This window comes from Rhinoraja longicauda, chromosome 18, assembly GCF_053455715.1.
Source record: "Rhinoraja longicauda isolate Sanriku21f chromosome 18, sRhiLon1.1, whole genome shotgun sequence".
In the NCBI taxonomy this organism is placed as follows: Eukaryota; Metazoa; Chordata; class Chondrichthyes; order Rajiformes; family Arhynchobatidae; genus Rhinoraja; species Rhinoraja longicauda.
The window spans coordinates 17698388-17717485 of NC_135970.1; the positions used below are offsets into that span (position 1 = coordinate 17698388).

The window sequence follows — 19098 nt, forward strand, 5'->3', positions numbered from 1 at the left end:
TATTATATTTATTTTTAACAAATGATTCGTTTCTGAACTACATGCAGCCAGCTGAAAGCAGGGGAGAAGGCTGAACTCATGAGGTAACTGATGTTGGGCATGGAGAGATTTGCAGAGAACAAGAAGTGACTTCAGACCTCCTGACCATTCCCTCCCTCAACTCCTAAATCACCACCTCCCTTGTACTGTCACGGTCCCTAGGACAACTACAAAAATGATTTAAAGTGACTATCATGGCAATGTGTAATTTTAAAAAGTCAGCAATTAAAGGTGAAGAAGTTCAAGAGGAAGAGGCGGAGAGCAAACACATGTGATCTCAGCAAAATGAGAAACCAGTTCCATACCGGGTGATCTGCATCCAGGTCAGAGCCGTACATCAGCACCCGGTTTGCACACTTATCTAGATCTGATATCTTCTTTGGAAACCACTGCATAGATTCCATATCTGTGCAGAGAGGTGGATAATTAAATTAAAAAGCGAGTCCTCCACACGTATCAGCACAAGAAAATGCTCCAAAAACATCAGCAGATCTTCACCATTCACACAGCGCTGGTCAGAAGCAACATTTACACTGAATAATAGTATTTGGGATCTTATGATGAATCTATAGCTTTGTTGGTAATTAATTTGTAGAAAGAAACAGGTGATGTTGATCTGAATGCAGAATCGCCAATCACAACAGATCAGAAAATAAGGAGGATTTTCTCTGAGCTTTGATAATTATAACTGAAAATTGATTTACACATTAATTAAAAAGCAAATCTGCAAAGAGTAAGATGCAATCCAAGCCCAGTGATGATATATCAATGTAAAGAGAAATAATGAGATCTATGTATCATTTTCATGAGATTAACAAAGTAAACGCACCTGATATTGCACAACTCAATCAGAACAAAGATCATTACAGGCAGAATAATCTATAAATGTGTAAAGAACATCACTGAGAATACTAAAGTCAATACTAGTTATTTATACTGAAAAGTAGACAAGCTTATGAAAGATAAGTAATATTCTAAATTTCTAAAGAGAAAGGTACAGATCTTTTGGTTGGATAATATATTTCAATATTTATAAATGAAAGGCACCAAGATTGCAGAAGGGTAATACCTCACTTTTACATTGAGAAACCTGCTTAATATAGAGGAGTAACAACATATTTACAAAGTAGCAGACGCATCACGACAGGTATCTGATTATATACAGATAGCTATGACCAATGGATCATGCAATTCTGTATATAAAGTAATCTACATTCATTAAAATCACACATTGCAGAAAAATATAACAAAACATATGTAAAGGGAAAGGCAAATATTGCAAACTGATATTGTCCACTTAGAAGAAGGCAGACAATACATGATTAATATTTATTTATTAAAAAGACAACAGTTTATATTCTATATCAAAAAGAGAAACCACATAGAGCAGATAAATAATATTCCATTTCCATAGAGACTGATAGAAAAAGCAACAAACTGTACTTAAATAGAGACATGTAATATTCTGTATTTATATAACAAAAGTCAAAGATGCATAGAAATGAACAGCGCAGAAACAGTCTCTCTCGGCCCACCTCCATTGTGATGCCTATCTATAATCATATTTGCCTGTATTAGACCATATCCCTCTGTGCTTTTCCTCTCTAAATACTAATCCAAACACATTTTAAACACTGTAATTCCATCTTCGCTGGCAGCTCATTCCAGATACTCACCACTTTCTGTGTGAAAACCTCCCTCTCAGATCTTCTTTAAAATTACTCTCCCCCCGATTGTAACTATCTATCCTATCCATGCCATTCATCATTTTATAACCTTCTACAAGGTCACCCTCAACCTCCTAAATTCTAATGAGAATAAACCTAGCCTATCCAAAGACGTACAGGTATGTAGGTTAATTGGCTGGGTAAATGTAAAAAATAAATTAAAAAATTGTCCCTAGTGGGTATAGGATAGTGTTAATGTGTGGGGATCACTGGGCGGCACGGACTTGGAGGGCCGAAAAGGCCTGTTTCCGGCTGTATATATATGATATGATATGATATGATATCCAATCTCTGTTCATTACTTCAACCCTCCATTCCAGGCAATATCCTGGTGAATCTATTCTGCATCCTCTCTATTGCCACCACATCGCCCCTGTGTGTTGCGGCCAGAACCATACACAATATTCTTGTATAGGGTATAGTTTATCCAATGTTTTGTACACCTGTAAAATGACATCCTAACTCTTACACTTACTGCCTCGGTCTATGAAGGCATGCATACCAAATGGAAGAACCTTTCATCTTCTTCCACTACACATAAATTACATTTATAAACCCTGACATCCCTGCCCATTCCATCTCCAAATTTTTAGGTCAATATATATTGTATCATTTATTGTATCATTTGCTTTACCAATTGTTGATGCCTGATCCCTTAACGTTTAAGCAATGTTGAAGATTTTAATATAATGGGCTACTCTTAGGTTCTTCATTTTATTTTTTCTCTACTATTTGACATTCATAATTTCACATAGAAACTTTACTGTCATATTTAAATTTGCAATGCATGATCATAGACACAAAATGCTGGAGTAACTCAGCGGATCAGGTAGCATCTCTGGAGAGAAGGAATGTGTGACATTTCAGATCTTTCAGCCCTTTTTCAGACTCATAACTCTCGACCCGACGTCTCGACCTGAAACATCACCCATTCCTTCTCTCCAGAGATGCTGCCTGACGTTACTCCAGCATTTTGTGTCTATCTTAGGTGTAAACCAGCATGTGCGGTTCTTTGCTACGCAATTACTTACGATTGTCTGATAAGTGCCTAAAATATACGAGATAAAGAGTAATATATCTATAGCTATTCCATGGAAAATTGCAAACTACAATACTTGCATCAATGCATTCCAGACTTCCATGCCTAATCAGTGCAGCATTTCAGTGCAGCATTTCAGTGCAGCATTTCAGTGCAGCATTTCAGTGCAGTATTTCAGTACTGAAACTTGATAGAGATCAGATGCTGGCATGTCTGACGATCAGATGCTGTCTGACCACTGAACTCAGGGGGGGGGGGGGGCTATGTTAATTACTGAGCCAAGGCTCAGACTCACTTCATGTCTGAGTCCTCTCAGCTCCACACCAGATATATTCAACAAGTCTAGAGCAGCCACATTCATTTGCACCTGGTCACCAAATCCCAGTGAAAAGATTTCTTTATCCAGGTCTTTTTCTCATTTTTGTTTATTTGCAAAAAAAAGAAAACATTTCCACTCACATGTATGTTTTAATTAACAGCAATTTAAAGTGTTTTATATGTTTAAATTATCTAAATTAATTTATAGAAACAAGAAACTGCAGATGCTGGTTTACAAATAAAAGACACAAAGTGCTGGAGTAACTCAGCAGCTCAGGCAGCATCCCTTGGGAACATGGATAGATGACGCTTTGGGTCAGGACCCTTCAGCTGAAATCAATTTAACTCTTTCTGATCATTTGAGATATTTTAAAGCAGCAGAAGTGGTTTGACGCTGCATTGTCAAGAGTCGCAGGTCAGTGTGAGGGGTGGGAACACTGGATGCATCTTTGGAGAATGGCACCTACTCAGTCCATTCATAGGATGGCTGCAGATGCAAAGCCCCCATGTAGTTAAAAGCCACCTGGCCACTAAAGGCTAATACATCCCCAGGGCAAGCACATGGGTTGGGAATGAGTAGTGGGAGAATGATTTGGTCCAATATTGCTGAAAATCTACTTGCTCTGCAGAATCCTGTGTGTCTTATTCGTTTATCTTACCATTTAATTCAATAGTTTTGAACACACTTGTTTGAACACAGCATATATACCATGAGTAAGGTTAGAATAAATTTGTATATCTATGTGACAAAGGACCTAATTACTTTACCTATTTTAACTTAAAGATGTTCTGAAACTATAATATTGCATCCATGGAATTCTAGTCTACGGATTTTATATTTAGAAGCATTGCTCACTCTGGAGTGATTTCTGACACATTTCTTTGGGAAAATAATGCACTGTTTCACATTCAAAGCCACAGAATCACTGGCACATCATAGCACACCCACAGATTTACCGTAATATATTTGCAATATACATTTATTCAATAATGCAATGAGCCATTTCCAGTGATACAGATTAACTTGTTAAGATTAAAGGCCACATGTTTACTGATAGAAAATGATATTTATCTTGGCATGGACTGATGTCCCTACTGTGACGCTCAAGCACTTAAGTGTATATAGATAGACCAGTGATAATGATGGACGTATTATCATAACAATTATATAGGTCCACTTCCACACCCTGGCACACTTTCAATGAAAACACATTTACGACATTGAACTGGCTTCAACCTTACCATCTCCCTCAGCATACGATTTGTCAGGCGAGTTGAGGGTGACGATGTTGACATGACTTTTCAGAATCTGGACGACTTCATTGAGTTGTTCCCTGTCACTGTCACAGTCTAGAAAAATCTCAAACTCAGAGTTCCTCCGCTTGGACTTTCGAGACTCAATGTGAACCAGGTTTACGCGTTTCTCCTGGAAGATGAGAAAATGCAATACATGAAACCACAAGGTTTAAATGGAAAAGGCTCAAAATATATTCAATGGTTTCCAATGCTTGGCAGACTGCATTTACATCTCACAAATGTTTTTTAGTTTAGAGATACAGCCCATGGAAACAGGCTCTTCGGCCCACTGAGTCCTCGCTGACCATCGATCACCCGTTCACACTAGTTCCATGAAATCCCTCTTTTGCAACTACTCCCTACACACTAGGGTCAATTAACCTACAAACCCACTTTGAAAGTCTTTGGGATGAAATTGGAGAACTCAAGAGGAAACTCACTTGGTCACAGGGTCACAAGGAGAACGTGCTAACTCCACACAGGCAGTACCCAAATTCAGGATTGAACTCCGGTCTCTGGCACTGTGAGGCAGCTTCTCTACCAGTTGTGCCGTTGTGCCACCACTTGTGCTGCGGTTGGCTGTGAAATATTCCAAAACAATCTCTGCAGCATCTATTTCTAACTAAACATTAGTAATAGAAAGCTGCTATGATTAAGCAAGCAAATACAGAGATTGATGTCTACACATTTTCGACACCTGATTGGAGAAATGCAAAGTTCCCTAACTCAGCACCACAAAGAGAATATCCATGCAGACTGGTCAAGTCGAACAGGGATAAATCAGATCAAGGAATCAGCTTGCCTCAGTTGAACAATGTTGCTGATATGAAAGGTTAAAGGGAATGAATCAACTTGAGGAGACATGAGGTCTGAACTGAACAACTGCACATGTTATGCAGCATCAAAAGCCTCCATGGTAAATAAATTTCAGTGGGATCTCTTCCATTTTTATTGTTTTGCAGTGATATTTACAATTTTGTATCCTATGGATCTTTTATGAAAAATGTAGAAACAAAGAACTGTGGATGTTGGTTAGTACACAAAAGGACATAAAGTGCTGGTGTAACTCAGCAGGTCAGGCATCATCAATGTAGAACATGGATAGGTGACATTTCAGGCCAAGACCTTTCCTCAGACTATTTACTCGACGCAAAACATCGCCTATCCATGTTCTCCAGAGATTTTGCCTGACCCGCTGAGTCACTCCAGCACTTTGTGATCTTTTTAGATCTTGTGATGTTTAACAAACATTAATTATTAATTGAAATTAAAAATGGAAATACTGAACATACTCAATAAGTCAGTCAGTATATTTGGAGTCAGAAACAGAATTAACATTTCCGATTGATGATCTATCTGCAGCGTGATGTTTTTATTCTTACATTTGCTGCTTTTAGGATAGTGATATTTAAGAGGCTGTTAGACAGGCACGTGGGTATGCAGGGAATGAAGGGATGTGGATCATGTGCAGGCAGAGGAGATTAGTTTATCTTGGGCATTGTAGGCTGAACAGTCTGTTCCTGTGCTGTACTTTTCTATATTCTAAGTTCTTGTTTTCCAGCTTTTTATGTTTTAGTTTCAGATTTCTAGTATTCAATGGGCTTCACTTTTACTAGTTATTAATTCTTCACTAAACACTCCTCATGCTTTGTAAATGATTATCAACATTAGCTCATACACCTTTGCACAGGGTAGAATAGATGGGTAGAATTAATTGCTGAGAGTTGTATGAAGCAAGAGAAAGTTTTCAAAATCTAGGGAGCATCAGCAGAATGAAAACCAGATTTAAGATTCACCTTCTAATTATTCTAATTTAAGATAGGAGCTTCTATGTGACTCCCACGGACACAGTTTACAGTTTAGTTTAAAGATACAACGTGGTAACAAGCCCTTCAGCCCACCGAGTCCGCGCCAACCAGCGATCACCCTGTACACTAGTACTCCCCTACACACCAGGGACAATTTACAATCTTTACTGAAGTCAATTAACCAACAAACCTCTATGTCTTTGGAGTGTGGAGGGAAACTGGAGCACCTGGAGAAAACCCACGGGGTTATGGGGAGAACGTACAAACAGCACCCGTAGGCAGGATTGGACCTGGGTCTCTGGCACTGTAAGGTAGCAACTCTACCGCTGCACCACTGTGCCACCCTGTTATTATTACACAGAGTTGGTATTTGCAGTAACCAATGTTGTTGATATCTCAGTGCATGGAACTACTTGAGGACTACATTTGTGCACTGCGCAAGTGAGAAAAATTGGCACGGTGACATAGCAGTTAGTGCAACTGTGTCATTAATCCAGCAGCCCCAGTTCAATTCTGCTCTCTGCTGCTGACCAAATGGGTCACATTTTGCCTCTGCTACATTAATTGTTCAATATAAATTATTCCTAGTTTAAGTGGTTGTTGGGAGGATCAGGGTGAACTTCATTGGCATGTGCGTGAGAATGTTACAGAGAAATAGTCGAGAAACTGAACTGATGGGATTGCGCTGTCAGCTAGTATACACTCGATGGACTGCAAGACCTCCATATTTAGTTTAGTATCGTTTAGAGAGACAGCGTAGAAACAGACCCTTCAGCCCACCGAGTCCACATCGATCTTTGGGAGTGTGGGAGACCTGTTTCTATCACCAGGGACAATTTACAATTTTATGGAAGCCTATTAACCTACAAACCCACATGTCTATCGAGTGTGAGAGAAAAACGGAGCACAATGGGAAAATCCACGCGGTTTCAGGGAGAACGTACCAACTACCTAGATAGCACCTCTAGTCACGATCGAAAGTTGTTGTAAGGCAGCAACTCTACCACTGTGCCACTGTGCTGCTCTTATGTCATGGGAATTTTTTTAATACAATGTTGGGAATGAGCTTGAATGTGATAAAAGGAATGCATGATGCTAGCCCACAGTTTGCTTCAAGATGCTTGAGGTGATGTTACCTGGAAGAGTCGCAGTGCTTTTGCCAGCCCCCCAACCTCATTCTTCAGAGAGAAGACTACCGCCACTCTCCCCCGTTCCACAGACACATTGCAATTCTCCTTATTCTCCTTGCTCTCTTCGATTTTGCAGAAATTAGATTTGTTGATCTGCGGGATATTAAAATACAACAATAATGACAAAAGAGTGACAGAGACAGTCCTGAGAGATTATGCTACAGAGTTGTCAACCGGTAACAAAGCTGTCTCACCAAAACTGGATATGATCAACAAATGCATCGAATCTCGTGCGTTTACAGATAGCAGACATTTGAGGCTGTGATATGGAAAGGTTAGACGGGCCATTGCACAAGGCTTTCTGCATTCAAATGGATAGTTAAAAGTGGAACCAACACAATTCTAGTCATAGTGAAGGTGAGGCTTTGGAGATAACATTGTTGCTTATACTAAAAGTTGCAGACTTGTCTAGAAAATGAGGAGTTATAGTACACAACAGGGACTACTATTATTGCTTTTTCATTAGTGCTATATTAAAATTGTGTTTATGTGGATCGCAAGCATGTGTTTATCTTATGTAAATTGGCAAGTTGTGAACAATACAGAGAGGATGTCTGTAAAATGAAGGGATGCCTTTGTGGATGGTATCCCTACTATGGTGTGCAGGTGACAAAGATGGCATGATGGTGATAGTATTAATGTGTCTTCTGCTTGTCAGCCACACTCACTGAAACCCAATGTTGGAACATCACGCAATGTTTCCCAAAATGTTTTCCAATATTGGTTAATTTGGCTCATCCTCAATGGAAGAATATTTGCCTGTGTTTTCCCCTGCTGCAGACAGCCCACTGTTCACTAAGGTGACGGGAATACTTGGAATATATGGGCTAGGGAAATCTCCTTGCCCATGTTGGCTGCCCATGTGTTAGCTGCAATGCTAAAGGACATGCAGGGCAGATTGAAGGTGGGGATGGAGTTAGTTATTGCATATTGGTGTGTTCATCTGTACATGGTTACCTTTGTTTCACGAGTTATTTGGCCAGTGTGTTCATGTTAGTCATCATCAAACTGTTTATTACACCAGTCATTTACATCCTAATTATTCCCCCCCCCCCCCCCCCCCCCTCCCTCCCTTCCCGTTAGGCAGAAGATGGTTCTCTCATAAGCTAAGATTTTAGTTTAGAGATACAGCGTGGAGGCAGGCCCTTTCGGCCCACCGGGTCCGCGCCGACCTGCGATCCCTGCATATCAACACCATCCTATACCCACTAGGGATAATTTTTACATCTACCAAGCCAATTAACCTACAAACCTGTACGTCTTTGAAGTGTGGGAGGAAACAGAAGACCTCGGAGAAAACCCACGGAGGTCATGGGGAGAACGTACAAACTCCATACAGACAGCACCCTTAGTCGCGATTGAACTCAGGTGTCCGGCGCTGCATTCGCTGTAAGGTAGCAACTCTACTGCTGCACCACCGTGCTGCCATTGTAGTCCCAATCTCCCAACCTACCTCGTTGTGGCCCTTGTACTTTTTTTTAAATCTCTGCAGTTTCTCTGTAACTTCTACAGCTATAATGCTGTAACACTATATTCTCTAGACACTGGCATTTTTCTCTTTGCACTTCATACTGTACTTGTGTATGGCTTGATTGTACTTGTGTACAGTATGATTGACTGAATAGCATGCAAACAAAATTATTCTCAATATCTCAGAAGACATGACAATAATAAACCAATACCAATTAGTAGTCAATTTAGTGGCTGTGAATTTGGAGGCTGTGTACACCGCGCAGTGTTCTGAATACAGTGGCATACATTTCTGCAGTAAGGCTCCATGCATACAAATCTATGATAAGGAACAGGAATAGGTCACTTGACCTGCTCCATCATTTAATAACTGATCTGATTTTAACGTCAGTTGTGTATTTCCATCCACCTGTGAAAACCTTTTCACTCCTTGCTAATCAAGAACCTATTGAATTCTGCCTTAAAAATATTCAAATATTCTGCTTCCACTGCCCTGTGGATATGTAAATTCAAAAGATTTGTGACCCTCGAAGAAAAATAATTCATCTTCCAGTATCTCCATCTTAAATAGGCAATCGCTTATCTTTAAGCTGTAACCCCTAATTCTAAATTCTGCTGGGACAAGAAAATCCTCTTCATATCCATCTTGTCAAGACACCTCAGGATCTTGTATATTTCAATCCCACCGCCTCTCCAGTCGATACAAGCCCAGAGATAACCTGCCCATTCTACGTATTAGTCTTGTAAACTTTCTTTAAACTGCTCCCAATGTATTAACGTATTCCTTACACAAGACAGTCAATACTCAAGTTACCTGCCAAAATGAGTCATTGCATCTTTTCCCACGTTATATTCCATTTGCCGCATATTTGCCCACTTACATAACATATCTATATCCCCAGGTAGTCTCTGTAATTTGTCTTGAAAACGTACTTCTCTTTCTATCATCAGCAACCATGCATTAATCTAAGTCATTTGACTGACTAATAGGATAGTGTAAGAAAATAACTGCAGATGCTGGTACAAATCGAAGGTATTTATTCACAAAATGCTGGAGTAACACAGCAGGTCAGGCAGCATCTCAGGAGAGAAGGAATGGGTGACGTTTCGGGTCGAGACCCTTCTTCAGACTGATGTCAGGGGGGCGGGACAAAGGAAGGATATAGGTGGAGACAGGAAGACAGTGGGAGATCTGGGTGTTGGTTGGTTAAGGCGGACTGAGCGAAGGTGTTGGTTGGTTAAGGCGGACTGAGCGAAGGTGTTGGTTGGTTAAGGCGGACTGAGCGAAGGTGTTGGTTGGTTAAGGAGGACTGAGCGACGGTGTTGGTTGGTTAAGGCTGACTTAAACAGAACTGTCCCGGTAGACCCATTGTCTCTGCCTGCTCATGTCCCACCAAACTTATTTCCACCTACCTCGACTACATCCTATCCCCCCGGTCAAATCCCTCCCCACCTGCGTCCATGACACCTCACATGCTCTCCATCTCCTCGATAATTTCCGGTTTCCAGGCCCCCACTCCCTCATCTTTACCATGGATGTCCAGTCACTCTACACTTCCATCCCCCACAAGGATGGTCTCGAAGCCCTCCGTTTCTTCCTCGACCGTAGAACCAGCCAATCCCCATCTACTAACACTCTCCTCCACCTAGCAGAGCTGGTTCTTACCCTTAACAACTTCTCCCACTTCCTCCAAACCAGAGGCATCGCTATGGGCATTCGCATGGGCCCTAGCTATGCCGGCCTCTTTGTCAGGTGCGTCGAACAATCCCTGTTCCGGACATACACAGGCCCCATCCCCGAACTCTACCTCCACTACATCGACGACTGTATCGGTGCTACCTCTTGTACCCATGCAGAACTCACTGACTTCATACACTTCACTTCCAATTTCCATCCTGCCCTTAAATATACCTGCACTATCTCTGACATCTCCCTCCCGTTTCTGGACCTCACCATCTCCATCACAAGAGACAGACTAGTGACTGAGATCTACTATAAACCCACTGACTCACACAGTTATCTGGACTACATTTCTTCCCACCCTGTCTCCTGCAAAAAGTCTATCCCCTACTCCCAATTCCTCCGTCTATGCCGCATCTGCGCCCGGGATGAGGTGTTTCACACTAGAGCATCAGAGATGTCCTCATTCTTCAGGAAATGGGGCTTTCCCTCTTCCATTATAGATGAGGCTCTCACTAGGGTCTCTTCTACATCCCGCAGCTCCGCTCTTGCTCCCCCTCCCCCATTTGTAACAAGGACAGAATCCCCCTCATTCTCACCTTCCACCCCACCAGCCAGGGTATCCATCAAATCATCCGCCCACATTTCCGTCACCTACAACGGGACCCCACCACTGGCCACATCTTCCCATCCCCTCCCCTTTCTGCGTTCCACAGAGACCGTTTCCTCCGTAACTCCCTGGTCCACTCGTCCCTTCCTACCCAAACCACCCCATCCCCGAGATGCAACACCTGTCCCGTTACCTCCCCCCTCAACTCCTTCCAAGGATCCAGTCTTTCCAGATGAGACAGAGGTTCACCTGCACCTCCTCCAACCTCATCTATTGCATCCGCTGCTCTAAATGTCAACTTCTTTACATCGGCGAAACCCAGCGCAGGCTCGGCGATCGCTTCGCTCAACACCTTCGCTCAGTCCGCCTTAACCAACCTGATCTCCTAGTGGCTGAGCACTTCAACTCCCCCTCCCACTCCCAGTGTGACCTTTCTGTCATGGGCCTCCTCCAGTGCCATAGTGAGGCCCACCGGAAATTGGAGGAACAGCACCTCATATTTCGCCTGGGCAACTTGCAGCCCAGCGGTATGAACATTGACTTCTCCAACTTTAGATAGTTCCTCTGTCCCTCTCTTCCCCTCCCCCTTCCCAGATCCCCCACTGTCTTCCTGTCTCCACCTATATCCTTCCTTTGTCCCGCCCCCCTGACATCAGTCTGAAGAAGGGTCTCGACCCGAAACGTCACCCATTCCTTCTCTCCTGAGATCCTGCCTGACCTGCTGTGTTACTCCAGCATTTTGTGAATAAATACCTTCGACTAATAGGATAGAGTCTTTTTTTTCCGGTGAGCAAGATGTTAAAAGGACTGGATGAAACAAAATGTTGGATTATTTATAAATTGTAAAAAGTTAAACTACATCTAGAGTCCTTGATACATTTTGCCCATCAGAAAAAAAAATATCATTTATATCCAGTATTTCGTATTAGTCGGCCGAACTTCTCTCCGCTCCAGTGTTACTTCCAACGCTAGGAATTATTATTAGGAGTTCTTGTTGCCGCCTGTAAATCTAAGTAGAGTACATCCATCATGAACTGCAAGTGGCGTTAGTTACACTTTCCCTTCCCCGCTTAGTCATAGTAACATTTTATGCCACAGATTGCTGGTAACCATGAGCTCATAACTTTCCAGCGAGGCAAACCGGGTATTCCTGACCTGAGCGAACACAGCCGGCAACTGTGAACGCTTTACAGGTTAAATCAGGTTGAAGAACTCTTCGCTTAACTCATGGATTGACAAGTAAAGGTACATTGCTGAGTATGAATGCAATACAAATCAGGTGCGTATACGGAAGGTAATGGCAAGGAAGGTTGGATTAAGAGAGGAAAAAAAGTAGAAAAGGAGAAAGGTGTTTAAAAGAGAAAAATATTGTATTTTAAAACATTCAGCTGTTAAAGTCCAAAAGAGTGAAACTCTGTACTGGTAATGGCTGACCTACTGAATTGGACACACTGATTAATAGCAACGATCATGGTGTATCTTTAAAAAGTAGCGTTTGCAATGAATGGACAAGACTCGTGTGTTTTTTTCTCTCTGAAACAATGTAATTTTTTTTATCAATTCAGTGCTTTTGTGAACCGGTTACAGAGGGACGTTCTACCCACGGCGATCGATGGAGCCAAAATTTCGGACCATTGGACCATACGGGCAGAAAAAAGCGGACACCTATAAACTTACGGTTAGTTCCACAGCACATGGAAACACGATATATTTGCACAATTATATCCAAGAAGATCAGATTCCCTTCACTTTTTGTTTAATCCATTAGACGCTTCTTGGATGCGCGATCTTTGTGGATTTGCGCTGTATGAGATGAATCCTCCAATTTTTTTTCAATCATACTTATTTCTTCGTGCAAAGTTCATCCTTCAATCCTACTTAATTTGACAAGAGTTTAATGCAGGTCGGCTATGAATAGCTGGCTTTAGTTAATGCGCAATGACCAGGGCTCTGGGCATTGGATTAAACAATTTCATCACCCTCTGGCAAAGCTGAGAAGCTGCAGCGGTCGCAGGTGAAAGCTGGAAGTGAGTTTGGGATGTCAACAGTTAATAATATCAAGAAGTTGCCCCTTCGCAAGTTTGATGCTCGCTCAATCCCCAACTGCAAATGCTGCCATATACCGTATATACCGATAGACACAGTGCTGCAGTAACTCCGCGGGTCAGACAGCATCTCTGGAGAAAAAGGATGGGTGATATTTCGGGTCGGAATCCTTCCTCAGAAGTCTTCTTCAGAGTCTGAAGAAGAGTCCCGACCCGAAACGTCACCCATCCTTTTTCTTCCGAGATGCTGCCTGACCCGCTGAGTCACACCAGCCAGCACTTTGTGTCTATCCTAATTCTTTAATGTCTGTTTAGCAAAGCGAAACGCGCCTGTAAATAATCCACGTTCAATCTCCAGAGTGTAGATTTAAAAATCGCAGCCTGTCCCCAAGTAACAGTGCGGAAGAACGAGGTGACCTTCAGAATAAGCGGTGAGACCGATGATGACGTGCACAAGGCTCCCCGCTAAGCGCGAATCTAATACTGTGCTATAAATCCAGCAGCATCGCGGTGGGTGCCAACGGGCCAGAGACTTTTAGATAAGTACAACTGTGTTCAGAATGTGGTGTTTACCGTTAACGATTTTGCATGGGTATCTCCTACCTTTATCTAATTTATCTAAAACTCAGATACACAAGGAACTGCAGGTGCTGGTGTACAAAAAAAGACACAAATGCTGAAGTAACTTCGCGGGTCACGCATAAGTCTACAGAAGGGTCCTGACCCGAAACGTCGCCTATTCGTATATAGGAAGGAACTGCAAATGCTGATTTATACCGAAGTTGGAAACAAAATGCTGGAGTAACTCTGCGGATCAGGCAGCATCGCTGGAGAAAAGGAATAGGTGACGTTTCGAGTCTGAAGAAGGGTTCCGACCCGAAATGTCACCTATCCCTTTAGTCCAGAGATGCTGCCTGACCCACTGAGTTACTCCAACACTTTGTGTCTATCGTCGCCTATACATATTCTTCAGAGATGTTGCCTGGCCCTCTGAGTTACTCCAGCACTTTGTGTCTCGTTTACCTCTAAAACTCTCTCCTGACCGAGCGTGTGTGGGCGGGTTACACAGTCGCAATATTTCAAGACCATCGCGACCCAAATAAACCCCCCAAAGCCCGTAAATTCTCATGCGTGTGATCAAGTAAACGAGACGGGGTTGGATGGTTCTCAGATATAACGAAGAATGAGCGGGATGTCAGGACACAGTCCATCGGGACAGAGGGAGAGTGTTCCAATAGTGAACATAGCCGCTGGTTGTCGACAATCCTGGCCAGCCGCCGCACCTGCCTTGGGACTGGTGAATCCTGAATATTTATTCTCAAGGTTATCAGATTCAGATAATTTCAATAACTTACAAGTCTACACCAAATTCTTCCACATTTAACACCAGCTTCCTAACTTTTCGTTCATTTCCATCTAAACGCATTAACCCAGATGCCTCGCGCGGCTTCCAAAGTATTGACACCTAACGCACAAACTATTTCTCCGCTCTCCTCTGTCTTGCTATACCGGGCGTATTTTAGAATTAACACTGAACATCTAACCCGTATTATGCGCGTCCAGTTATCTCCCCGCTCCTTCATCTCTCTGCACTCAACAACTGGTCAGCATTCCCTCGGGCTCTCCTCCCTTCGTCTCCGGGCTACCTCATTTCACATGATCTGCGCTCTTTCTGGCCCTTCTCCCTTCTGCTGCAGACTAGCCTATTTCTCCTAGGACACAGCCCTTCTTCGGCTTGTCTAGAGCCGGCAAATGTTTGCCATCACATGGAAGGGGTGGAGGAGCAGTCTCTGTAAAGCACTTTCACGCTTTATCTATCTTGACGAACGTCCCCCCCCCCCCCCCCCCGTCCCCCCAATATAGTTACAAATCGTCCTCCATTCAAATAATGGGATTATGTTGCAGGAAGCATCTGACGCATTCACTTGAGGAAGGGACTAACGACGCCACTAACCTCGTTATTGAGATGCTTCTCGTCCAGGCTGCAGTTTATGGATTCGAAGGATCGCCCCCTCCTGGGTCCCTCGTTCTTGAAGGAGTACATGTCGCAGAAACCCGGGTTGCTTTGTGTCTGTCCCTGAGACCCGCTCCTGCCCGGTGCCTGGGTTCCTGTCTCTCTGACCCTGCGCGCACTGTGCTCCACTGTCCGGGACTGCACTCCGTTACTCCTGGCACTCTTCCCCACTCTGCTGTCCTCTCCGCTTCTGCGCTCTGCTATTTATACCTGGCTGGGGAACCGGCGCTGCGCCGTCCCACCCCTCCATCTCCTCTTAATCTCCAAGGAAAGAGCAAACAAGGAAACGGAAAGAATCACGTCATTCACACAACATCCGCCGCCATTCCCAACCCAGGACCGATGGGCCTCAAGGACGTGCGTAATAAATATCCTGTGCACATCATCTTTCCTGTTGAATGTACAACCTGGGGGCAAAATAAACCCTCGTTACCGGATGACGTTGGAGCCTCAAGAAAAAAAGCCGGTAAACAAACAACGGATCAGTGTCACTTCTTGCAATGAAAGGGAGAGACAGGTGGAAGTGGAGAGAGAGAGTACAAGAAGGGTTCCGACTCCACAGCCACCCATTCATATTCTCCAGAGATGCTGAGCCTGACCCGCTGAGTTATTCCAGCACTTTGTGTCTATCTTCTGTACAACACTCAGCAACTAACCGGTCTCAGGGAACTCAAACCAGCATGTCAATGCGAAGAGTAAAGCGATTAGTTCAGCCCAGGTTAACTTATATTGGTGTTTAACGATATGTTATCGATGACAAGAATCATTACGCAGAGAGGTTTTCGCAGAAGACTATTCCCATGAAGTGAGCGCAGACAAGTAACTCGCTGCTCTACAATTTCCTGGGCTCAGCACGGAGCACTGTGGTTAGACACAAAGTGCTGGAGTAATTCGGTGGGTCAGGCAGCATCTCTGGAGAAGATGACGTCCTTCAGTCTGGAGAACTGAAGAGGGGTTCCGACCCGAAACGTCACCTGTCCATGTTTTCCATAGATGCTGCCTGGCCCACTGAGTTACTCCAGCACTTTGTGTCTTTCCTTGGTAAAGCAGTACCCGCAGTTCCTTGTTTCTCTTCGGTCGTTCCCTGATGTCAGCACCGCCTTGGTCGTGGTCGTTCAACAGTGTGGTCGTTCCCTGAAGTCAGCACCGCCTTGCCTCTCGCACACGCGACCCCTCTCCATCTTGTTACCATCTCCTTGGTGGCTCTTTATCCCCGCATCCCCGTTCGACATTTTCATCTCGTTTAGTCTCACTTCTCTCCTTTACCTATTTCTCCACGTCCCTGCCTTTCCATTTTTTAACTTTACATCTTCATCAGTTTTCCTCCCTACATTTCGTTGACTTTTTTCGCCTTTCCATTTTCCCGCCCTGGTTTTGTTTTGTTTTGTTCTTTTTCGATTTCCGTTCAACTTTCACTCTCGGCCTCTTCACCTCTCGAGTCCTTCACTTAGTCTCACTGTAACCTTCCCGATCACTGCCTGCCTCTGTCCCTTACCCAGTCCTGTCCCTTACCCCGTCATTCGCCTCTTTAGCACGTAAACATTTCATCGTCTTTTGGTGCTTTTGACTTTTCCTTTATCTACTTCAACCACAAATCTGCATCTCTCAGCCGTTAGTCTTTGTTTCTGAACACGTTTCTGCTACTATACGCTTATTGTTTCCCCACTTGTTACTCTTGGCTCCCGCCTCCACCTGTCTCTCAAATCACATCTAACTCTACCGTTCTTTTTTTTTTCATGTACTTTCTTTTTCTCCGAGTTCTGTAAAGTGTTAACCGTTACACAATTGTTTCAAAACCCGGCACTACGATTAGATGGAAGGTTCGTTCGTTCAACCGCTCCAATCCCCAACATGTTGCAACTGTGCGCGACTTTCCTCTCGATCATTGCATGGTTCATCTTTTGCACCACAGAACGAGATATGTTAAACCAAACACAGCAGATCCTGGGGGGAAAGCGATTCCAAAAAGCTGCCACTGTTCCCCAAAATTAGAAAATAGAATCCTTCCGCTTGTTTCTTTCCCCCTTTCACTGTTTTCATCCCGATAACTAATAACGAAACAGAGGGATCTGTGGAACCAAGCACGCAGCCCATGTCATCGCTACTGGAAATGCAAATACCCTGAATATTATGAATGAGAGCGATCCCAATTATATCCAACATTTATTTGTATCCTGGTGGCCATCGTAAGGTACGGTTTGATAGCGACACTCTCGGATAGCGACACTCTCGGATCCCGACAATCCCAACTATTGTAACAACACTGGGAAAATGCCGAGCATCAAACGGGAAGGTCCTACCGGGAATGCCGAGCATCAAACGGGAAGGTCCTACCTATTTCAAACGGAATGGAAAGATCAGACGTGTAATTAAGTAAGAAAGATCACAACTGGTGTAAATTGAATACAGAGATCGGAACTATTTCAACTGAGAATATCGCAGCCACGCGGCGACACAGAAGCCCAGCTCGTAGAGCCGTTGCCTCACAACAACAGTGACCCGGGTTCAATCCTGACTTCTGGCGCTGCCTCAGTAAAATCTTCGCGTTCTCCTCTTGACCGCATGGGCTTCCTCGAGTGCCCCGGTTCATCCCCGCATCTCTAAGATGTCCCGCTCGAATAATAAATAGGCGGTTGTAAATTATTTGCAGCGTATGTGGGAGAAAACACAATCTGCCACAGGCAATGATGGTCCAATTTTATACTGCCATCATAAATTCTGTCCTCACCTTCTCCATCATGGTCTGGTTTGGCTCAGCCAACAAGTATGACATCCGGAGGCTGCAGGGCATCGTTCGATCAGCCGGGAAGGTTATTGACTGCAACCTTCCCCCCATTGACGGTCTGTACACTGCAAGGGCCAAGAAGCGAGCGGGTAAGATCATCTCTGACCCCTCTCACCCAGGACACAAACTCTTTGAATTACTTCCGTCTGGGAGGCGACACCGGACCGTCAAAGCCGCCACAGCCAGACGTACAAACAGCTTATTTCCACGGGCAGTAGCTCTACTCAACAGCCAAAAGTCTGCAGCCTCCTTTTGCTCTGGTGTTTTATTTTATTCTTCACAAGTTTAAATTATAAATGTTTTATTTTTAATTGTTTACTGCGTATCGTGTTGTTATCCTTGCGAGCAAAGCACCAAGGCAAATTCCTTGTATGTATACATACTTGGCTGATAAAATTTATTCAATTCAATTCAATTCAATCCAATTCAATACGGGAGATAAACTAAACTGCTGGGTGGTGGCAGTAGTTGGTCTCTTTGGAGAGGGCAAGTTACAGGGAAATCAGGCGATGATGGGACTGACTCGGATGCACCACAACTACCCCATAGTAGTCGGGCCGAATGGCCTCCACAATATCCTCCCACCACAGGTTAATGCTTGATCATCATTTATTTTTTGTTATTTTTTGCGCAGGCAAATGCCATTAGCTTATCTTGGCATCACGATCGGCACAGACATTGTGGGTTGTACAGTTCCGTGTTCTATGAATAGATTTTTTTAAACCATTAATAGCGTGTGTTTAATTAGGGTCCGAGTAAGCCAGGTGTTACCTTATTTAACAGAGGTCAGACGTAATTGGAAAAACTGCTGTCCTCTCTCTGGCTGTTTAAATGAACCCACGCTTCGCCGTTGCGGTTATATTAATGCTTGTACTGAAATGGAGTCATCTGATCCAAAATTACCACAAGAAAACACGCAGCTTCATCATTACTGCTGCACTGGAAAGGCCCAGACCCGACGACGCTGTGTCGTCACACAGCAAAATGTCCACACGACGTTAGGATCATGTTGCAACGACGAGGGCGCTCCACCTTGTGAATGAAATGCCATTACTATCACTGAGATATAGATTCAT

At 43.6% G+C, this 19098-nt stretch overlaps 1 protein-coding gene across 3 annotated transcripts in view; it reads right to left on the reverse strand.

The window, feature by feature from the left end:
• LOC144602279 (tryptophan 5-hydroxylase 1) overlaps positions 1–18077 on the reverse strand; it is a 31571-nt gene extending 13494 nt beyond the window's left edge. For 2 of the 3 annotated variants that reach the window (XM_078415185.1, XM_078415183.1), the window contains exons 1-4: positions 17966–18077; positions 7364–7510; positions 4366–4549; positions 345–445 (exon numbers count right to left, since the gene is read on the reverse strand). In XM_078415185.1, coding sequence (XP_078271311.1) covers positions 345–445; positions 4366–4549; positions 7364–7510; positions 17966–18073 — 540 coding nt within the window. In that variant the 5' untranslated portion in view covers positions 18074–18077. Of the gene's footprint in view, positions 1–344; positions 446–4365; positions 4550–7363; positions 7511–15177; positions 15514–17965 lie in introns of those variants that run through there. The other variant, XM_078415184.1, reaches the window with a different exon arrangement.
• Between the last annotated feature and the right edge of the window lie 1021 nt (positions 18078–19098).